This window comes from Takifugu rubripes, chromosome 11 (assembly GCF_901000725.2).
Source record: "Takifugu rubripes chromosome 11, fTakRub1.2, whole genome shotgun sequence".
Taxonomy (NCBI): Eukaryota; Metazoa; Chordata; class Actinopteri; order Tetraodontiformes; family Tetraodontidae; genus Takifugu; species Takifugu rubripes.
Window position 1 is genome coordinate 14,833,316 of NC_042295.1, and position 18,454 is coordinate 14,851,769.

Below are 18,454 nucleotides of genomic sequence, written 5' to 3' on the forward strand. Positions count from 1 at the left end.
AGCTAATCTGAGCTAAACGCTAGGGACAGACGATGGGGCGCTACACCGCCACAACAGCTCAAGTCATGTGAAAGTGAGTGACGACGACCCGCTCCTGGTCCTGATAAAACCCTGGTGTGGGTTGCGGAGGAGCCGTGATGGGATGAGCTATTATTGCGACATCTGTATTCATTAACACCTCTGCGTCCGAGCGGCGAGTGTAGGCGCCGGATCTGGGTCTGCAGACCGTTGGGTTTCTTCCTTGTGCCGTTTATCAATTAGACTTTGTTAATCTGTCTGACAAACGGAGGCCAAGGAGGAGGCAGGGACCATCTCTATAACGTCTTTAGAGTTATGATGCGTGTGTGGTCTGATGAAAGCCGTATGGAGACATACGGGACGCCTCCGTCTTCCAAAAACTTGAATTTTCCATTTATTTCTCCTTCGAGTGGGTGGCTGTTTCAGGGTAAATTGCACAGCAACGGGAACGCTTTTTGACATTTCTCAGCCACCTTTAACTTCTCTCCTATTTCACGTTCGAACATGTTTTTCCAGATGAGACTTCTTGACCTTTTAGAACGTTGACTTGGCAAATGTCAACTTCCAAAATCGAGTCGTCCAAGAGGCCTCAAATGTTCCCTTTCAAGCTTGTGATTAGCAGTTGTGTGCTGATTTTAAATCAAAAACACTTGATAAAATACAACAAAGTCGGACCTCAGCTAATGAAGGAGTCTATAAGGAACAGCAGTTAATCATCAGCACAGTTTAGCATGAACACACCTGAGCTCAGGTAACTCAGCTTCACCTTAAAGACATTTAAAGCTGTTTCAGCTCTTAACAGCAACTATTATTAAACCAACACTTAATGTTGCTGGCAATAAGTGAAACTTTCCGTCTTATCAGCTGAGCGCGCAGTCATTTCTCAGCTTTTATTGACACTGGATCCTGATGGGAGGGGTCGGTTCCACTGGAAGCCGCTTTAGTCCCGCCTCGCACAGGACTCGACTTTACCGGGGACTTGGAGGCTATAAAATGAAGGGACTTATTGGAATCGGGACGCCTGCTTTACTTGGAGTTCCATTCGCGGACTCCAGCCGAGAAACCGCCGCGGATCCGATGATTTAATCGCCGCGCACACTCACCGATTTGGCCGCCGGGTTTCCCCTCACTTCCAGACAGACAAGGGCCGATCGAGCCGCCGCAGACAGCAGAACCATGGCCGGGCAGGGCTCAGACCAGCGGGCGCTGCAGTATGAACAGACACTGGTGAGTCCCACTGGACGTGGAACTTTGGCCGCAGGTCACAGCTCGCGTCACCGACCAGACTCCATTCAAGCGCCGCTGCGCCAAGTTTGAGCAAAAAAGTTTCGACTCGGGGCAAGTCGATGCGTGTCCATGCGGTGCGTGCGCACCGAATTGACCGGCGTGTGTGTGTGGCACAGGCAGACTCTGCTGGAGGTTGCACCTCCGCAGCGCTCACCTGAGGGCCGAGGGTGGTGCTGCGCCTCAGGAGCCGCAGACCCGCGGGTGTCGCCTCTGAAGGGGCTGGAAAAGAGCTCCAGAAAACGTTTGACTCATAGTTTTTTAGAGGGAAGTTACTGTCAAATTCAGGATATGTCCCAATCATTGCAAAAAGAAGAAAAAAAACACGGTGAAATCTGCACAAATGCCTGTCGGGGTGTGTGTTCTGTATTTAATACATATGAAATTGTGCAGATAAAAGCATTATTTTTGGTAATTTGGTGATGAGAATCTTTCTCCCAGGCTGCAGGTGGCCAGCATGAAGCCCAGCGGGTTTGGAAAGTTCTGTATTTACCAAATTAGCTGAATTTAACTACATTCTTTTAATGATTTGGAAAGATAAAAGCTGAAATCGTGTTTCAGGCTGTGAGCGCTAAAAACCGCTCTCTGAATGGGAGGTTGCGTTCCAAACCTTGATTTGTTTGGTCTGTTCGGCATCAGGAGTGAAATCAGGAGTGGACGATGATGTCATCACAGTGCAGCCGTGACACCATGTCGGTGTGTGTCAGGTGCTCATCGTGTGTGTGTGTGTGTGTGTGTATTGTTTCGTAAGTCCGTTTATTTTTATAAGGAGTGGGCAGGAGTGGTGGTCTGCACACAGATATAAAGTCGTACAGGAGGGGACTCCCACGCAGGCCTCTGAACACGGAGTTCCTGCAAAAATGCTGCGTTTGTGTGTAGCTGAGCTCTTCGTGACAGGCTCCTGTCAGGCCCAAAGGCTAAATCATTGGAAGAGGCTTGTTTACGGGCCAACTGGGCCCATTCAGCGGCGACGAGGCTTTAAATTGAGAGGAGCTGCCACTGTACCACTTGTGTGCGCCTCTGTTTCCTTTCCTTGGAAAAACCTCCTTTGTGTCGATCCCAGCCCTGCCTCTCCGTGCACCCTTAATCTGCGTGTGTGTGTGTGTGTGTGTGTGTGAGAAAGGGAGAGATTACGCAATGCGCATCCCGCTGATTCAGCACCGGAGGATCAGTGACCCTGTCGGGGTCTCGTGCTCGGCCCTCCGGCTCTCAGACAGGAACGTGCAATCAGCAAAAAAAGAGAGAACCTTTTCTGCTCATCTTGGCTCCGACGGTTGTTCGATGAAAATAAAACCTGAAAGGATCTAAAACTGGATCTTTTCAAAAATATCCACAGTGTGGAGAAAAAAAAGCCAGCCTCCACCACCATAAAGGAGCTCTCTGTGCCCCCCATCATTCTTGTGGTGGGTTGTAGTAACATGGTGTCTTTGTGCGAAGCTGGCAGCCGTGACGCTTGTGTGGGTTTGTTGTGGGCTGCAGATGCGCAACGAGGCCGGTGTAGATTTGAGGCCTGAAGGCTGCACACAGATGTCAAAAAAAGCAGAAATTTCTGCAGATGAGCGGCGGCCCTCAGTGGTCGGCCGCGCTGCGATGGAGCAGTCGGCCCTAACCGTCCAATCATGTGTTAAACAGCTGTATGAAACGGTAGAACAACATTTCTCATTGGCTAAAAATAGTCCAACAGGTATCAGATTCCTTAATTTAAAGCTGGTTTATGGGTGTGTTGGGATCACCGCGTCCTTGTCGGCCGGTGATAAACAGTGCTGATCAAAGGTAACCTTTTATTAGGCGTCGGACACATGAGGCTAATGTCTCCAACTTTGTCCAGGATTGGCTTTTAAATAATCATTCCGGAAACGGTTCTGATTTTATTGATACCAGGAGGAAATGTGCCTCGGTACCAGCGATTCTGATCTGGGCTTTATCAGTCATCAGTTGTTGACTGATCAATGTAAACTTTGCCTTTTAGGTTTCATTAAGCATTACCAGCAGGGCCATACCATAATAATTAGCCTCAGATAAGGTGAACCGGAGCGGCTTTGGCTCGTATCGCTGTTCTGTCTGGAGGCTCGTGATCACCTCCAGCTTTGTTTGTGTGTCAACATTGAGGGTTTCTGTTCTCTGTCGCGTGTTCGGAGCCTTGAGCGCGTCCAGATAAGAGTCATTAAGCGCGAGATAAGCTGAGCATGAGTCGCCGCCTCCAGGGAAGAGTCCTTGTGTTTGTGTTGGGTTCCTGTTGGGACCCAACCTATGTTGCTGTTTCCCTGCAGCGAACGAAAAGATCCTAATCTCGACCTTTTAAAGCACTGAAATTAAAAGCGACGCATCCGAGATGACTTGCGAGCATATCCCAACCCCGAACGCGTCACTTTGACATCCGCAGTGGAAAATTCCTTCCAGGTGTCCCACTTGGTCGTTGCTTCCAGGATGACTCCGTTACTCCTGGAGGATGAAGTGTTTTTACGTGTCAGAGGCAGGTCAACGACTCCTTGACACTTCTGGAGCAGCGGAAAGCCGCTTGCATAACTTTTGTTTCAAACAGCCCTGTGTTTTGCGGGTCGAACATTAATCAAAGCAAGTAAATCGCTCGTATTGACCCTTCAGATCAAGACCAGCGATGGATTCTTCTCTGTGCAGTTTCCTTTCAGTGGTGGAATTTTCCTGCAAATACAAACATTTGCAGAAATCGAAAGGATTCGTTCTCAACGACTTGGGCAAACACTCGTGTTGACAGGACCAATGAGTGCGAGCACAGATTTATTTCTTTTTTAGTTTGTTTTCAGGACCGTTGAGCACACAGGCTGGAGATGATTAACCAGAATAAAGTAGATAAATAAATTAATAAATGAGCCGGTTTAGGGTGTCGGGGCATGTTTGGTGATTAGTGACCATCAGAAGGACGGAAAAAAACGGCTCTTGGTTCAATCAAATGCACAATAATGCAGCACATCCATGCGTTTACAACGCAATTATCAATAACTTTCATCACCCATCTCCCAGTTATGAAACTATAACCATTGGTTGACACCACTCACCTTTTGTCACGGTTCCTCTGTGCTGTGGAACTCGTGGAGAGACCAACCAGGTCACCTGGAGGTTCCCGACTCGAGAGGCGGTTGACACATCAGCGGATGTTCCCTCCGTTATCAGCTCGCTCTGACTTTAGGCGGCTTAGGTTCTGCTCCGAGACCTCCAGTGTGATGGGTCGTGTCCTGATAGTGGAAGTATTCAGCGTTTAGATGCAACAGCAAACACTGGCAGCGGCTACACTTCATCCATTTGTTTGGGTGCAAGACATGTAGCCTTCAACCACCTTGATGCTCAGATTAAAATGGTGTGCGTTTATTCCAAATGACCCTTAAAATGAACACGGAGGTGGAGCAGGAAGTTGGCTGTGCGCTACTCATGCAGATGTCACAATGATGTCATGCTAACGCGTTCCTTTTTGGGCCCATTTCTCACCGCCACGACCATCTCCTGCTTTATTTTTTGTTACAGTTTTGCTCCACCAGCTGTTTTGAAGGGGGTGTTATTCACCGACTGCTTTCGTCCTTGTATGTGCTGCTGAGCTTCTGTCACCTTTGCAGGATCTCCAGGGTTTAATCGTCCTCACTATTGTATCAATAACGTTGTCATTCAGGTTGCAGTTTTAGCTCCGCTCGCTTCATCACCCCCCAGTTGGAGTCGTCTCCTGCCTCCTAATTACTGTTGGTTCACCGCGGATGAAGTGTAATTAAACAGGCGCTTGGCAGTGTTTAGCTTCTGATGGTCTTAATCAACGCCCGAGGTGGAGACATGAGAGATGTGCACGGCTCGGGTTATCAACAGGCACTGGAAGGGAAACGTGCGCGTCAGTTTTGGCCTATCGGCGCTGCAGATTTTGGCGTTCCTCCCCTTCACGGCCCCCCGACACCCTGTGTGTTTGTGCCTCGCTGTGCTCCTGTGATGGGAGCTGGACCGAGGCTAACGGAGCCTGGTCCAGAGCCCGATTCAGCAAAAATGCTCTTTTTGGCTCCTTTTTTTCATCTGTAACTTCGGTTTTCCTGAAAAAGGGAGGGCGGTGCGGGAGTGTGGAGCACGCTGGGGCCTCGCTGTGGTTCACCTTCACGATCAAACCCAGGATCTTTCCACTGCTGTCGCTACGGTGATGCAGTGATGGGTGGATGATGTAATGGGATGTGACAGAAGAGGAGAAATTAAGTTGTGCATTTAATGGCTGAGCTATTAGAAGAGCCGCCCCACAAATACTGAAGGATGATTAAAAAAAGCCCCCCCTCCCCCGTTGATTAGTCTTCACAGATCTGAATCGATGGTGGATGCTCACATGCAGAAACGGTGCCATGCACGCCATCAAAAGCACTCATTAGGCACCAGCTTTGTTAGAAGATCTGCCCAGTGGCTCCCAGTTTGCAGCGAGCACGTGTGACTGGGTTGTTAACTGTTGTGCTCTGGAGCTGCTCCACCAATCATGGATCCATTTTTGCTTTCTTCTGTTTGTTTTTTAACCCCCCCCACTTCACCCTTCATATCCACCACAACCCAGAAGACCAGAATCGGCCCAGAAGATGGGATGGAAGGGAGATGGCAACACGTTTGTGTGGGCTCGGCTCTTCACATCCACACCTGTTTCTGTCGCTCCATCGCCAGAAGAACCTGGGGGAGGGTTTGGGGAAGTGCTGCTGGGCTCAGACCTGTGGGAGCTGGGACGCGTGCACAGTCAAACGTGTGGAGACGTGCACATTTTTCAGATGCGGCCACTGTCAGATGTATTGTCACCGTTCCAACTACAGCCGGAACCACGCGGACCATTTTAAGGGGCAGAAACTGTTTACATAATCACAACAACCAGTTAATTAGCCTCCACCCTAATTAGCATTTATCCGGCTGTACGTCACTGCAAATGAGCCGCTTTGGTGCTTTGTGCTCTGATAGCTGGCTAGCTGAATTGCTATCTAATGCCCAAAGTTGATAAAATAATCTTTATTCATTATGCAGCTTAAGAATAATTGCCCCTGGGTCTCTTGAGCAAGACCTAAATTGCACTAGACCAGTCGAGTACAAGTAATGTTTTTATGCATTACAGGTTCTTTTTGTTGCTGTAACAAATATAGAATGCTTGTAGGACTCTGGAGATATATTTTCCCCTAAACAAACGGCGATTGTGCCCCCCCACCCCCACCCCCGTTGAGAGGTTTCCAGCTCTTGTAGCTGCATCAGATTGCCGCAGCCACGTGTGGAAGTTGAGTCGGTGCTGTTGGAACCCCCTCCAGCGGCTCACCGGACAGCTGTTGCAGATTGAGTTTAGGAGTTCCAGATGATAAGCCACTTACCTGGCAGCTGCTGTCTGGCACCTGTGTTGCTAAAGAGGAAAAAAATCCTTAAACACATTTTAAGGATTCCGAACACTTCTAGGGAGGCGAGAGGAGCTTCGATCACATAGGGGTCGCAAATGTAAAAATAGATTCCTTTGTTGTAGGCAATAATTTGGTTTCTACTCATTTATGCAGCATCTTTTAACACAGATTATACATCAAAAGATCTCCGCTGTGGCTGCAATAAAAGCTGCTAATTTAACATGTTAAAGATAATCCCGTCTGTCAACATAGTGCATGTTTACTATGGACGCCCACACGCCTTCTTGTGTAATCATGTAGATAACATGATGGCATGTACACTTTACACTTAATAACACGCCTGAAACACTGACACGTGCACTCATGTGGCACGCAATAACACAGATAAGATCAGAGGAATTTATCGAGGCGTGTTATTATTGAGGATAAGGAGCACCGGTGTGTTGGGAGTAGGTAGAAGTAAGAGAAATGCCAGGTTCTTTGTAGTTAAAGATGGACTTTTGTGAGATTTAAGTCGCTGCTGAGTCAGTCCCAAGATCGTCTTTGATCTCAACCGATTCCTATTAATCCAAGTCCAACGAATTCTGGGGCCATCGGATCAAAGCAAATGTTGCGGTTTTCCAAACAAGCATTATTGAGACGGGACAGATGTCGTATTTCAAAATTGAGGACAAAAAAACCAGGAGATTTTGTCTTTAAATCCATCCTCTCCTAATTTAACCGTTTGTTATTGAGAATAAAATCCAGAAAACAGAAGCAGAGTGGTGGTGGGAGAACACACAATTATGGCTCGATTTCCTCTATAATTATACAGGGAGGGCTGATTATATGGACCCCCCCCTCCCAATTTGTGCCTGTGCTGAGAGGGCAGAAAACCTCTCCTTTCCTCCCACAGCCAGGAAGATGTGGCAGAAGGAAATCTTCAGATAATGGAATCATCTTTAATCTTCAGTCAAATTTGAGTTTACCTCTTATTCAGTGTGGCGATAAATTTGGTGACAAGTTAACTGTTAAAATGAAATATATTTAAAATCTTTAATCTTTTAAAAAAATCTGTTTGTTGTTTTCTGTGTCCTTTTAGGAGGCAGCAAGCGAGCTGCTTTGATCAGAATGTCAGTTTTATTACCGTTGCGTCTGTGTGTCCGACCTTTGAGTTTTCGCTTTTACAATGGAAAAATCTACGTGGATCTGGGGCGCAGGTTGCTTCATCTGGATGTTTGCATCACGATTGAGATGTGCTAACATGTAGCGCTAATCTGTCATCGCACATTAAAGAGTCTTCTGTCCTTTGGTCACTGGTTCGTCCCCGTCTCCTGCGAGTAAACTCCAGCAACTTGTGGGACACACACACACACACACACACAGAGTCCTGCAGACTGACATTTCCTACTTGGAGTGTGTGTAAAGGGCTTACATGTGCTGCTCTTTATGGCTTATAGCAGCAGGATTACACAAACTTTACTGGATGGACCTTAGTGGGAGGATTGGGAAAGACCCAGTACATTTTGGTGCAGTTTGGCAGAAAGGTGCTGATGTAGGAATTTTGGTTTAAGGGGATTGTTGGGAGTTGGAGCAAGATGATTTAATCAGTGCTTCTGTTGTTGATTGTTGTTGAGTCCGGGCTTCCCAGTCACGTTGCAACTGGTTCATCAGCACGCAGGATATAATAGGAGCAGCTTATTTCATATTTCACCCCTTTCAAATCAACACTTTCAAACATGACAAATGTGCGAGTTTGGGTTTTTGTTTTTTAGCTTCATTTCTGCTTCAGCCATGACGGCGTTCCCACAGCCTTGCACACGAAGCTGCTCCTCGCTGCAGCTACATAAACGCGCAGTAAACACAGGGTGCAGCTTTCTGAGTGAATGAAATATAATCGTTACCAAGAAAGGGTTGATAATCTGCAGTAACTGCAATGTTCTTTGACTTTTCTGCAGTAAAGATGAGACGGGCTGTACTGTTTCAGTTTAATCAGGGTGTCTCTTGCCACATCAGCATGGAGACAATGTCCCTGGGGATTTATTACATTTGTCACAGTTAAAGTTGACGGGCTTAAGATGAATGACAGAATAACCTCCATCAGGCACACTGGTGCTTTCAGGGAGCTCTGAAACAAACGGCACGTTTCTGCTATTGGGCTCCTCCCAGAGTGGAAATGTGTCAGTAATGAAGACGTGCCCGAACACCCCCGACCACCCCCCACCCCCACCCCTACCCATGTCCTCTAATGTCACCTGAGAATGCTCTGGTGTAAGTGGGCAGCTAAGTGGATTTAGCAAAGCAACAAGATGGTGCATTTTTACTGTCACCAGTCCAAAAGTTCCAGCTAAGTGATTATTTGGGGGGTGGGGTTAGGGGGTGATATGTTGATCACTCCTTGGTAATTACACAGTTAAGTTTTCACTCTCCTCTTCTTTTGTTTTGACTTTATATTTGCTAAGTACTTTCTTTGTTCTCTCTCTGTGTGTGTGTGTGTGAGAAAGAGAGGATGAAATCTCCAATCATGTGACACAGCTAATGAAGTCAATCCATTTCAGCTGTGTGTGTGTGTGTGTGTGTGGCACTAAACCACTTTTGTCCTTCAGTTGTTGGTCCAATGTTCCTTTTAAATCATATTTGAAGCAGCTGTGCTGGCAACACCATAAATATTGGTCCAAAACGGAATTTAATTGTGACATAAAGAAAATGTCCACACTAACATTTTGAAGCCGTCATGAATCTGAGCACACAATGTGATCGCTGTAGAATACGTAATCATTGATATTTACTCCCATAGCTAGTCCTAACCCTAAAATTCCCCCTTTTTAAAGGAAAACATTTCAAAACATTAAATGTGTGGTTCATGCTCCGAGATTTTACCTTCGGCGTGCACTTCAACCCTCCCGTCTTCTCTCTCTGCCTTCTCCTTCTTACCGTGGTTCTAAAATCAATCTGAGGCCATCGCTCTGATGAAAGCTAATTGATAAAAGTAAATTGATCACATGTTCCGATGCCCGAGTGGATCCTTCGCCTAAGTCAGGTTTTTTGGTGGGAGAAGGTTTATATTTAGCAGCGACTCCACCACAAACCTTCATCTTGTTAAGGCAACTGCAGTTGGGTGTCGGCCAAAAAATCGGTTTACGGGTGTCGTCGGAGTCCAAAGCATCCCTATCGGACCGTTTCTGCTTTATCGATCATTCGATCCGTTTTCCACCAGCAAGCAAAAACTGCCCGGGCCAATCAGGGACCAGCTAACCGGTACCAACATGGTATCGTTGCTAAGCTAACGTCAGCACAGCCAGCAAAACAGACTCGATAACTATTCCACAAGAATCCGAGTATGATGGTACGATAATAGATTCATCCTGGCTGACCATTCGGCTTCTCTCCATCTGTTTTGTGTGTGTGCGTGCGTGCGTGCGTGTGTGTGTGTGACTCATGTGGTGTGAAACGCTAATACTCTTTTTCTGGACTTTCATGGGCTTTTGTGTGTTTTTTTTCTTGCTCCCTGAAACTATGGACCTCTGTTGATGTTATGACTCATATTTCTCTCTTCTTTTTCGGTTTTCTCATGGTCCCTCCACCTGACGATGGCTCACACCTTTTTTTTCTCGATCACTTCCGTTTTTACCTCCATCACAACTGTTTTGTACCTTCGCTCGTCCTTTGTTCATTCCTCCGGTTTTTTTTATGACTTCTCACTTTCTCAGGCCAGTTATTTTCACAGCTGTGTTTTTTCCCCCAGTCAGACGTCAATAGTGAAGTTGCTGGACAGTACGTCCCCGACCTGTGTTTGTGTGTGTGTGTGTGTGTGTGTGTGTGAGGAATGGTGCAGGGTAGTGCCATTCTGCTGCCTCCCCACGTCTGGATAGTGCACGTGAGAATGGCAGAGAGGATGGGAGAGAGAAGGACAGACAGGGAGCTATTGTGCATAATTGCCCCCCCCCCCCCCCCCCCCCCCATCTTTTCTTCCCACAGTCTCACCCGTCTTCTGACTGGGACTCCATTGTCTGTGCTGTTCATCCCACCTCACCTACCATCTTCTAAAAATTAGAAATGCACGTTTCATTTAAACAGCGAGACCGGATCCGCCCACACAGCCTGAATAACGGCTTCCATCTCGTCAGTCACACCATGCAAAGCCTCTAAATTCATGTAATCCACAGCTCGGCTGATCCCAGCTTGATGATTCCTATCACTGTTCCACAGATACTTCATTCCGTAATCTAAATGGCCACAGTTCACTTTATTTGCAGCATTAGCACATTAGTCCAGATGTTGTGAGATGTTTTGTGATAATATAATGTGGCCTCCAGCCAAATGCTCCGAGGGCACCTGGGATCCCTATTTCCATAAATGATGCAAAGCTAACCATGGAGCGGCCATAGCACACTAGGACTTGATTTTCAGCCCACATTTATTTTTATCGTAGGCACCAGGATGGGCGCAGCTTTAAATGCGTGCTTTTCTGAGCTCGGTGTGGTTTGAATCCCCGCATGGCACTGTCTGTCATGTCACCTGAACATTTCCCCTAATGGGAATTTCTCCAGCAGAGCTGCATCTCAGCCATTTTTGTGCTTGTCACCATGTCCTCATCCTGCCTCCCTGCATGTTTGTGGCTAAATGAGGGCTGGATAACAAAGAAGGTGCACCAGGGAAAAGAAAAATACAATGAGAAATGGCTTTGGGGAAATATGTCAAAAAGTGGTCCAGTCCAGGTATTAATAATCTGTCACCATGTTCATGTCAGCTGGATTTACAGGGAGCAGGATGCTGGGAATGATTCCATTCAGGAGCTTTTTGCATCTTATTTTAAAATTTTCTCCCACATGCACTGTTTTCCTCTACGAATTTGCCAAGCCACCTGAAACATTAGGCGTAACGACACAATTCAACTTAAAAATTGTTTTCTTTTATATCCACCTACCTATTAGTTGAATAGAGCTATTTCTTACACAGTATGGGGAGTATTGGGTCCTTGTAGCACGGGGTAAATTATTATTTTAAACCCAAAATTGATAAAAACGAAACATTCTCCACTTTTCCTTGAGTTTGACCTCAAGTAGGTTCATAAAGTGTCATTATACGCAGATGACTGTTGGTTATACATTTCCCACTTAATAATGCATTTACGTACTAAAGCAGTTCCATAGATTTACTAGGTAAACATAACATAACATATCATTGGATTTTTTTGATTAATTTCAATTTTTTAAAGGCAAAATCATAAATGGAGACAGATCCTTTATGAAAATGTCCTATTTTAGATGTTTTCAGTGTCCTCTCCGTAATCAGTTGTTCCAGAAATCCATGTGAGGCATGCGTTGTCTTATCTTTGGATCAGCATATTGTTTGGCATCTTTAATCTCCCATCATCCAGGCCATGTTTTGTGTCTGATTATGGTTCTGATCTGATCAGTCTCCTTTTGACATTCTTCTCTTGGGAGGTCTGCAAATGGGTTAGCAGCATGTTTGCAAAGAAGCTGCGTCTTTTTTAGGATGGTTTAAACAGGCTAGGCTCTGAACTTGAAGATATTCTTGAAAAACGTTATGAATTTGTTCTTTTCTTGGGGAGCTTGCAGATGTGTCATGGTGCTCTTGATTATCAAATGGTACTGTTTGCCTAGCAAAAAGTTTAGCCTTATCCAGCCTTTCCTCCCCATCTTCTTGCGCAGCTCTTTGAGCACAGCCTTGACAGTTCGTCCAATGTGGTCTTCAGTTATTGGAGGGTAGAAGGCTATCTGCATCGTCTTTATCACTTTCAATAGTGAGGCTTTCTTTAGGCAGCTGTAGAGACGATATAGAAAGACTGTCAGTAGCTTCCTCAATCCTTTCCAGTGCCATTTTTACAACTCCGTGGTCCTGCTGTTGTGTCTGAGCTTGGGCAAAGCTATACATATCTTTTATAAAGGCGTCCACGTGTTTGTTGATGTCGTTTTTCATGTTCCTCTCAGTACCCAAGTGCTGGAATATAATGTCACTTAGCTGGTTGCAGATTTCTTTGTGCTCCTCTGTATCAAAGTTATTGAAAACATTTTGGAAGACTTCTTGATGGGTTTTCTTCTCATCTAATGTCCTAGCTCCCATAATTTTGGACATTGACTCCACCAACAATTCTCCTTTCTCCAAGACCTTCTGTAGTCCCTCCTCTTGATTTGATGAGTGGTTGTATTTTGTCTTAAGTGCTGCCCATAATTGCAAAATTGACTCTTTGACATATTTACAAAAGGAGAAGGCCTTGAGTCTTTCTTCAACCATTTTCCAACTATTTGAATTAGCCTGTGAGTCGAAGCGGCTCTTAGACTGTACTATCTCTGCACTGATCTCAGAGGCCACCTTCTGAAGATCCTTGGCAGTGCTGGACTTCAACAGTTGATGATCAAACTCTGACATTTTTGGCGAGTTCACTGAGACGTACTCTGGCTGATCGTTGAGGATGTCCTTTACAGCCTCTGTGAGCGTTTTCTGGGCTCGAGATGCGTCAGCTTTGCAATCTTGGGACTGAAATTCAGTGTCTGAGATGAGACCCAAATGTGGATCTTTTTCTGTCATGTTGTCGAGCTGATGTGTTTGATATTCTGAGGAAAGTGCTTCTAGCATATCTTCCTTCTCACTGCAAAACTTCCTTTCACTGGCCATCATTACTGTTGATTTATTTCTTGTCTGTGTTTTTAAATTGAACTGCAAACATGTACTTTCTTAAGTTTGGTGTTTAATGTCAACAAAGCTTTCATCTCTAACATCAAACCTGTCTGTCTATTACACTAATTGTTAAAAACGACTGATGGGGGTACAAAGCAGGGAGGATCTGTTCATTGTGCCTTGAGGCTGTGCAGCCAGTAGGCAACCACTTGCCTCAGCTGAGTTGAGAGCTGTGCCATGGCCCCACGTGGGACTGGGCCTCCAAACGGCACCAGGAACCAGTTCACCTATATTTAAAAAAAAAAAAAAAGAAAAGAAGGGAAGGTTGTTTTTTTTTTTTTTTTTAACACTGGCCACTACATCCCTTTTGGGCCACAGAACGGGTGCTGGAGCCTGTCCCACGCCAGAGAGGCAGAGGCAGGGTACAACCCTGAATGAGTTGCCAGCTCATTGCATGGGCACTTGGGGTTCAGTGCCTTGCTCAAGAGTACCTCAGCAGTGCTCTGAAGGTGTCCGTTAACCTACCCCTGCTACACCTTTCATGTTTTGACTGTGCTGGCACTTAAACCAGGAACCCTCCACTTCTTAGCCAAGTCCCCTACAGAATGAGCTCAGGCGTATTTTTTTTGTTTTGTTTTTTTTAATAAAATCCAAATGAACACAGAAAAGAATCCTAAATAAAAAAATATATATATGAAATTATTTTAAAAATAAAGACACATTAGCTCAGTCTTGTGTTGCACAGGACACAGTGATCACACAGCTTGGTGATTTAACATAAGCCAGGAAAAGACTTCAGGATTTCTCCATTATAATAGTCTATCCGTTCATATCTTTCCAAATGATGGTGATGATGTCCTTTTTCAGCCAGCTTCTGCGTTCTCCATTTGCCTGTCTTGTTAGGAAAGCCATCTGAGGCAGTAGTTGTCTTATCATTGGTGGGTTAGGTGCTGGAACTCGTGACTCTCAGCATGTTTGCAAAAAAGCTGCGTCTTTTTTAGGATGGTTTAAACAGGCTAGGCTCTGAACTTGAAGATATTCTTGAAAAACGTTATGAATTTGTTCTTTTCTTGGGGAGCTTGCAGATGTGTCATGGTGCTCTCGATTATCAAATCGTACTGGTTGCCAAGCAAAAAGTTTAGCCTTATCCAGCCTTTCCGCCCCATCTTCTTGCGCAGCTCTTTGAGCACAGCCTTGACAGTTCGTCCGATGTGGTCTTCAGTTATTGTGAGGGGAACATCCACACTTTCAAATTCTTCCATGAGCATGGTCTTCATTTTGGAGATGATGCCGTTCAGTGTCATTGCAGGTACATGAGGCAACAGATTGCCCAAAATTTCGCAAGTAAGTTGTACTGCCAGGTTATTGGAAATGCGGTTCCTCTCTTCAAATGGGTCTAAGGAGGGTAGAAGGCTATCTGCATCGTCTTTATCACTTTCAATAGTGAGGCTTTCTTTAGGCAGCTGTAGAGACGATATAGAAAGACTGTCAGTAGCTTCCTCAATCCTTTCCAGTGCCACTTTTACAACTCCGTGGTCCTGCTGTTGTGTCTGAGCTTGGGCAAAGCTATACATATCTTTTATAAAGGCGTCCACGTGTTTGTTGATGTCGTTTTTCATGTTTCTCTCAGTACCCACGTGCTGGAATATAATGTCGCTTAGCTGGTTGCAGATTTCTTTGTGCTCCTCTGTATCAAAGTTATTGAAAACATTTTGGAAGACTTCTTGATGGGTTTTCTTCTCATCTAATGTCCTAGCTCCCATAATTTTGGACATTGACTCCACCAACAATTCTCCTTTCTCCAAGACCTTCTGTAGTCCCTCCTCTTGATTTGATGAGTGGTTGTATTTTGTCTTAAGTGCTGCCCATAATTGCAAAATTGACTCTTTGACATATTTACAAAAGGAGAAGGCCTTGAGTCTTTCTTCAACCATTTTCCAACAATTTGAATTAGCCTGTGAGTCGAGGCGGCTCTTAGACTGTACTATCTGTGCACTGATCTCAGAGGCCACCTTCTGAAGATCCTTGGCAGTGCTGGTCTTCAACAGTTGATAATCAAACTCTGACATGTTTGACGAGTTCACTGAGATGTTCTCTGGCTGATCGTTGAGGATGTCCTTTACAGCCTCTGTGAGCGTTTTCTGGGCTCGAGATGTGTCATCTTTGCAATCTTGGGACTGAAATTCAGTGTCTGAGATGTGATCCAAATGTGAATCTTTTTCTGTCATGTTGTCGAGCTGCTGCGTTTGATATTCTGAGGAAAGTGCTTCTAGCATATCTTCCTTTTCACTGCAAAACTTCCTTTCACTAGCCATCATTACTGTTGATTTATTTCTTGTCTGTGTTTTTAAATTGAACTGCAAACATGTACTTTATTAAGTTTGGTGTTTAATGTCAACAAAGCTTTCATCTCTAACATCAAACCTGTCTGTCTATTACACTAATTGTTAAAAACGACTGATGGGGGTACAAAGCAGGGAGGATCTGTTCATTGTGCCTTGAGGCTGTGCAGCCAGTAGGCAAACACTTGCCTCAGCTGAGTTGAGAGCTGTGCCATGGCCCCACGTGGGACTGGGCCTCCAAACGGCACCAGGAACCGGTTCACCTATATTTTAAAAAAAAAAGAAAAGAAGGGAAGGTTGTTTTTTTGAACGCTGGCCACTACATCCCTTTTGGGCCACAGAACGGGTGCTGGAGCCTGTCCCACGCCAGAGAGGCAGAGGCAGGGTACAACCCTGAATGAGTTGCCAGCTCATTGCATGGGCACTTGGGGTTCAGTGCCTTGCTCAAGAGTACCTCAGCAGTGCTCTGAAGGTGTCCGTTAACCTACCCCTGCTACACCTTTCATGTTTTGACTGTGCTGGCACTTGAACCAGGAACCCTCCACTTCTTAGCCAAGTCCCCTACAGACTGAGCTCAGGCGTTTGTTTTTTTTTGTTGTTTTTTTTAATAAAATCCAAATGAACACAGAAAAGAATCCTAAATAAAAAAATATATATATATATAAAATTATTTTAAAAATAAAGACACATTAGCTCAGTCTTGTGTTGCACAGGTCACAGTGATCACACAGCTTGGTTATTTAACATAAGCCAGGAAAAGACTTCAGGATTTCTCCATTATAATAGTCTATCCGTTCATATCTTTTCAAATGATGGTGATGATGTCCTTTTTCAGCCAGCTTCTGCGTTCTCCATTTGCCTGTCTTGTTAGGAAAGCCATCTGAGGCAGTAGTTGTCTTATCATTGGTGGGTTAGGTGCTGGAACTCGTGACTCTCAGCATGTTTGCAAAAAAGCTGCGTCTTTTTTAGGATGGTTTAAACAGGCTAGGCTCTGAACTTGAAGATATTCTTGAAAAACGTTATGAATTTGTTCTTTTCTTGGGGAGCTTGCAGATGTGTCATGGTGCTCTCGATTATCAAATCGTACTGGTTGCCAAGCAAAAAGTTTAGCCTTATCCAGCCTTTCCTCCCCATCTTCTTGCGCAGCTCTTTGAGCACAGCCTTGACAGTTCGTCCAATGTGGTCTTCAGTTATTGTGAGGGGAACATCCACACTTTCAAATTCTTTCATGAGCATGGTCTTCATTTTGGAGATGATGCCGTTCAGTGTCATTGCAGGTACATGAGGCAACAGATTGCCCAAAATTTCGCAAGTAAGTTGTACTGCCAGGTTATTGGAAATGTGGTTCCTCTCTTCAAATGGGTCTAAGGAGGGTAGAAGGCTATCTGCATCGTCTTTATCACTTTCAATAGTGAGGCTTTCTTTAGGCAGCTGTAGAGACGATATAGAAAGACTGTCAGTAGCTTCCTCAATCCTTTCCAGTGCCATTTTTACAACTCCGTGGTCCTGCTGTTGTGTCTGAGCTTGGGCAAAGCTATACATATCTTTTATAAAGGCGTCCACGTGTTTGTTGATGTCGTTTTTCATGTTTCTCTCAGTACCCACGTGCTGGAATATAATGTCGCTTAGCTGGTTGCAGATTTCTTTGTGCTCCTCTGTATCAAAGTTATTGAAAACATTTTGGAAGACTTCTTGATGGGTTTTCTTCTCATCTAATGTCCTAGCTCCCATAATTTTGGACATTGACTCCACCAACAATTCTCCTTTCTCCAAGACCTTCTGTAGTCCCTCCTCTTGATTTGATGAGTGGTTGTATTTTGTCTTAAGTGCTGCCCATAATTGCAAAATTGACTCTTTGACATATTTACAAAAGGAGAAGGCCTTGAGTCTTTCTTCAACCATTTTCCAACAATCTGAATTAGCCTGTGAGTCGAGGCGGCTCTTAGACTGTACTATCTGTGCACTGATCTCAGAGGCCACCTTCTGAAGATCCTTGGCAGTGCTGGACTTCAACAGTTGATAATCAAACTCTGACATGTTTGACGAGTTCACTGAGACGTTCTCTGGCTGATCGTTGAGGATGTCCTTTACAGCCTCTGTGAGCGTTTTTTGGGCTCGAGATGTGTCATCTTTGCAATCTTGGGACTGAAATTCAGTGTCTGAGATGTGACCCAAATGTGGATCTTTTTCTGTCATGTTGTCGAGCTGATGTGTTTGATATTCTGAGGAAAGTGCTTCTAGCATATCTTCCTTCTCACTGCAAAACTTACTTTCACTGGCCATCATCACATTCAACAGGTGTACTTGTTTCACCAAGTGGACTAGTTAGTACAGTAGAAACATCAAAGCCCTTTTTGAATCCTCAATATTGGTTTATACATCAAAGCAATTCAAGGCTATGGCTTTAAACCTAAATTAATTTTCTTCAATGTCACCTGGAAAACAATTAAAAGCCAGATACAGCTCTTTTGGGGTGCAACAGAAACACCCCAAACACAAGTACTCTTATTTTTCATATTCCCCATATTCAAGCGGCCCCACTATAGAGGAACTTGGCTTATAATAGTTCTTAAGATCTAAAGAAGCATAGTGGATGTGAAGCAAATCATCATACAGAATGGACAGCAATGTCCTCTTCTCTTGTTATTTATGGTCTTAATTTGGCCATGATAACTGAGAACAATAATTTTATCTGTCATCCTTATATTTCTGGTCCCAAAAATGCACAAGTATGGAAAATTCCTTTTAACAGGTTGGAAAAGGTCCTACGCCCGTCATGTAGCGCGTTAATAAATTGCTCCAATGTTCATTGGCTGAGCGCTTTAATCCACAATC

The 18,454-nt window shown here is 44.9% G+C and overlaps 1 protein-coding gene across 1 annotated transcript in view; it reads left to right on the forward strand.

Moving 5' to 3' along the window:
- The first annotated feature begins 979 nt into the window (after positions 1 to 979).
- The window catches only part of clcn2c (chloride channel 2c), a 61,101-nt gene continuing 43,626 nt past the window's right edge, over positions 980 to 18,454 (forward strand). Inside the window, 1 exon segment of the mRNA XM_029843491.1 lies at positions 980 to 1,245. Within this exon segment, the coding sequence (XP_029699351.1) occupies positions 1,195 to 1,245 (51 nt within the window). The 5' untranslated portion in view covers positions 980 to 1,194.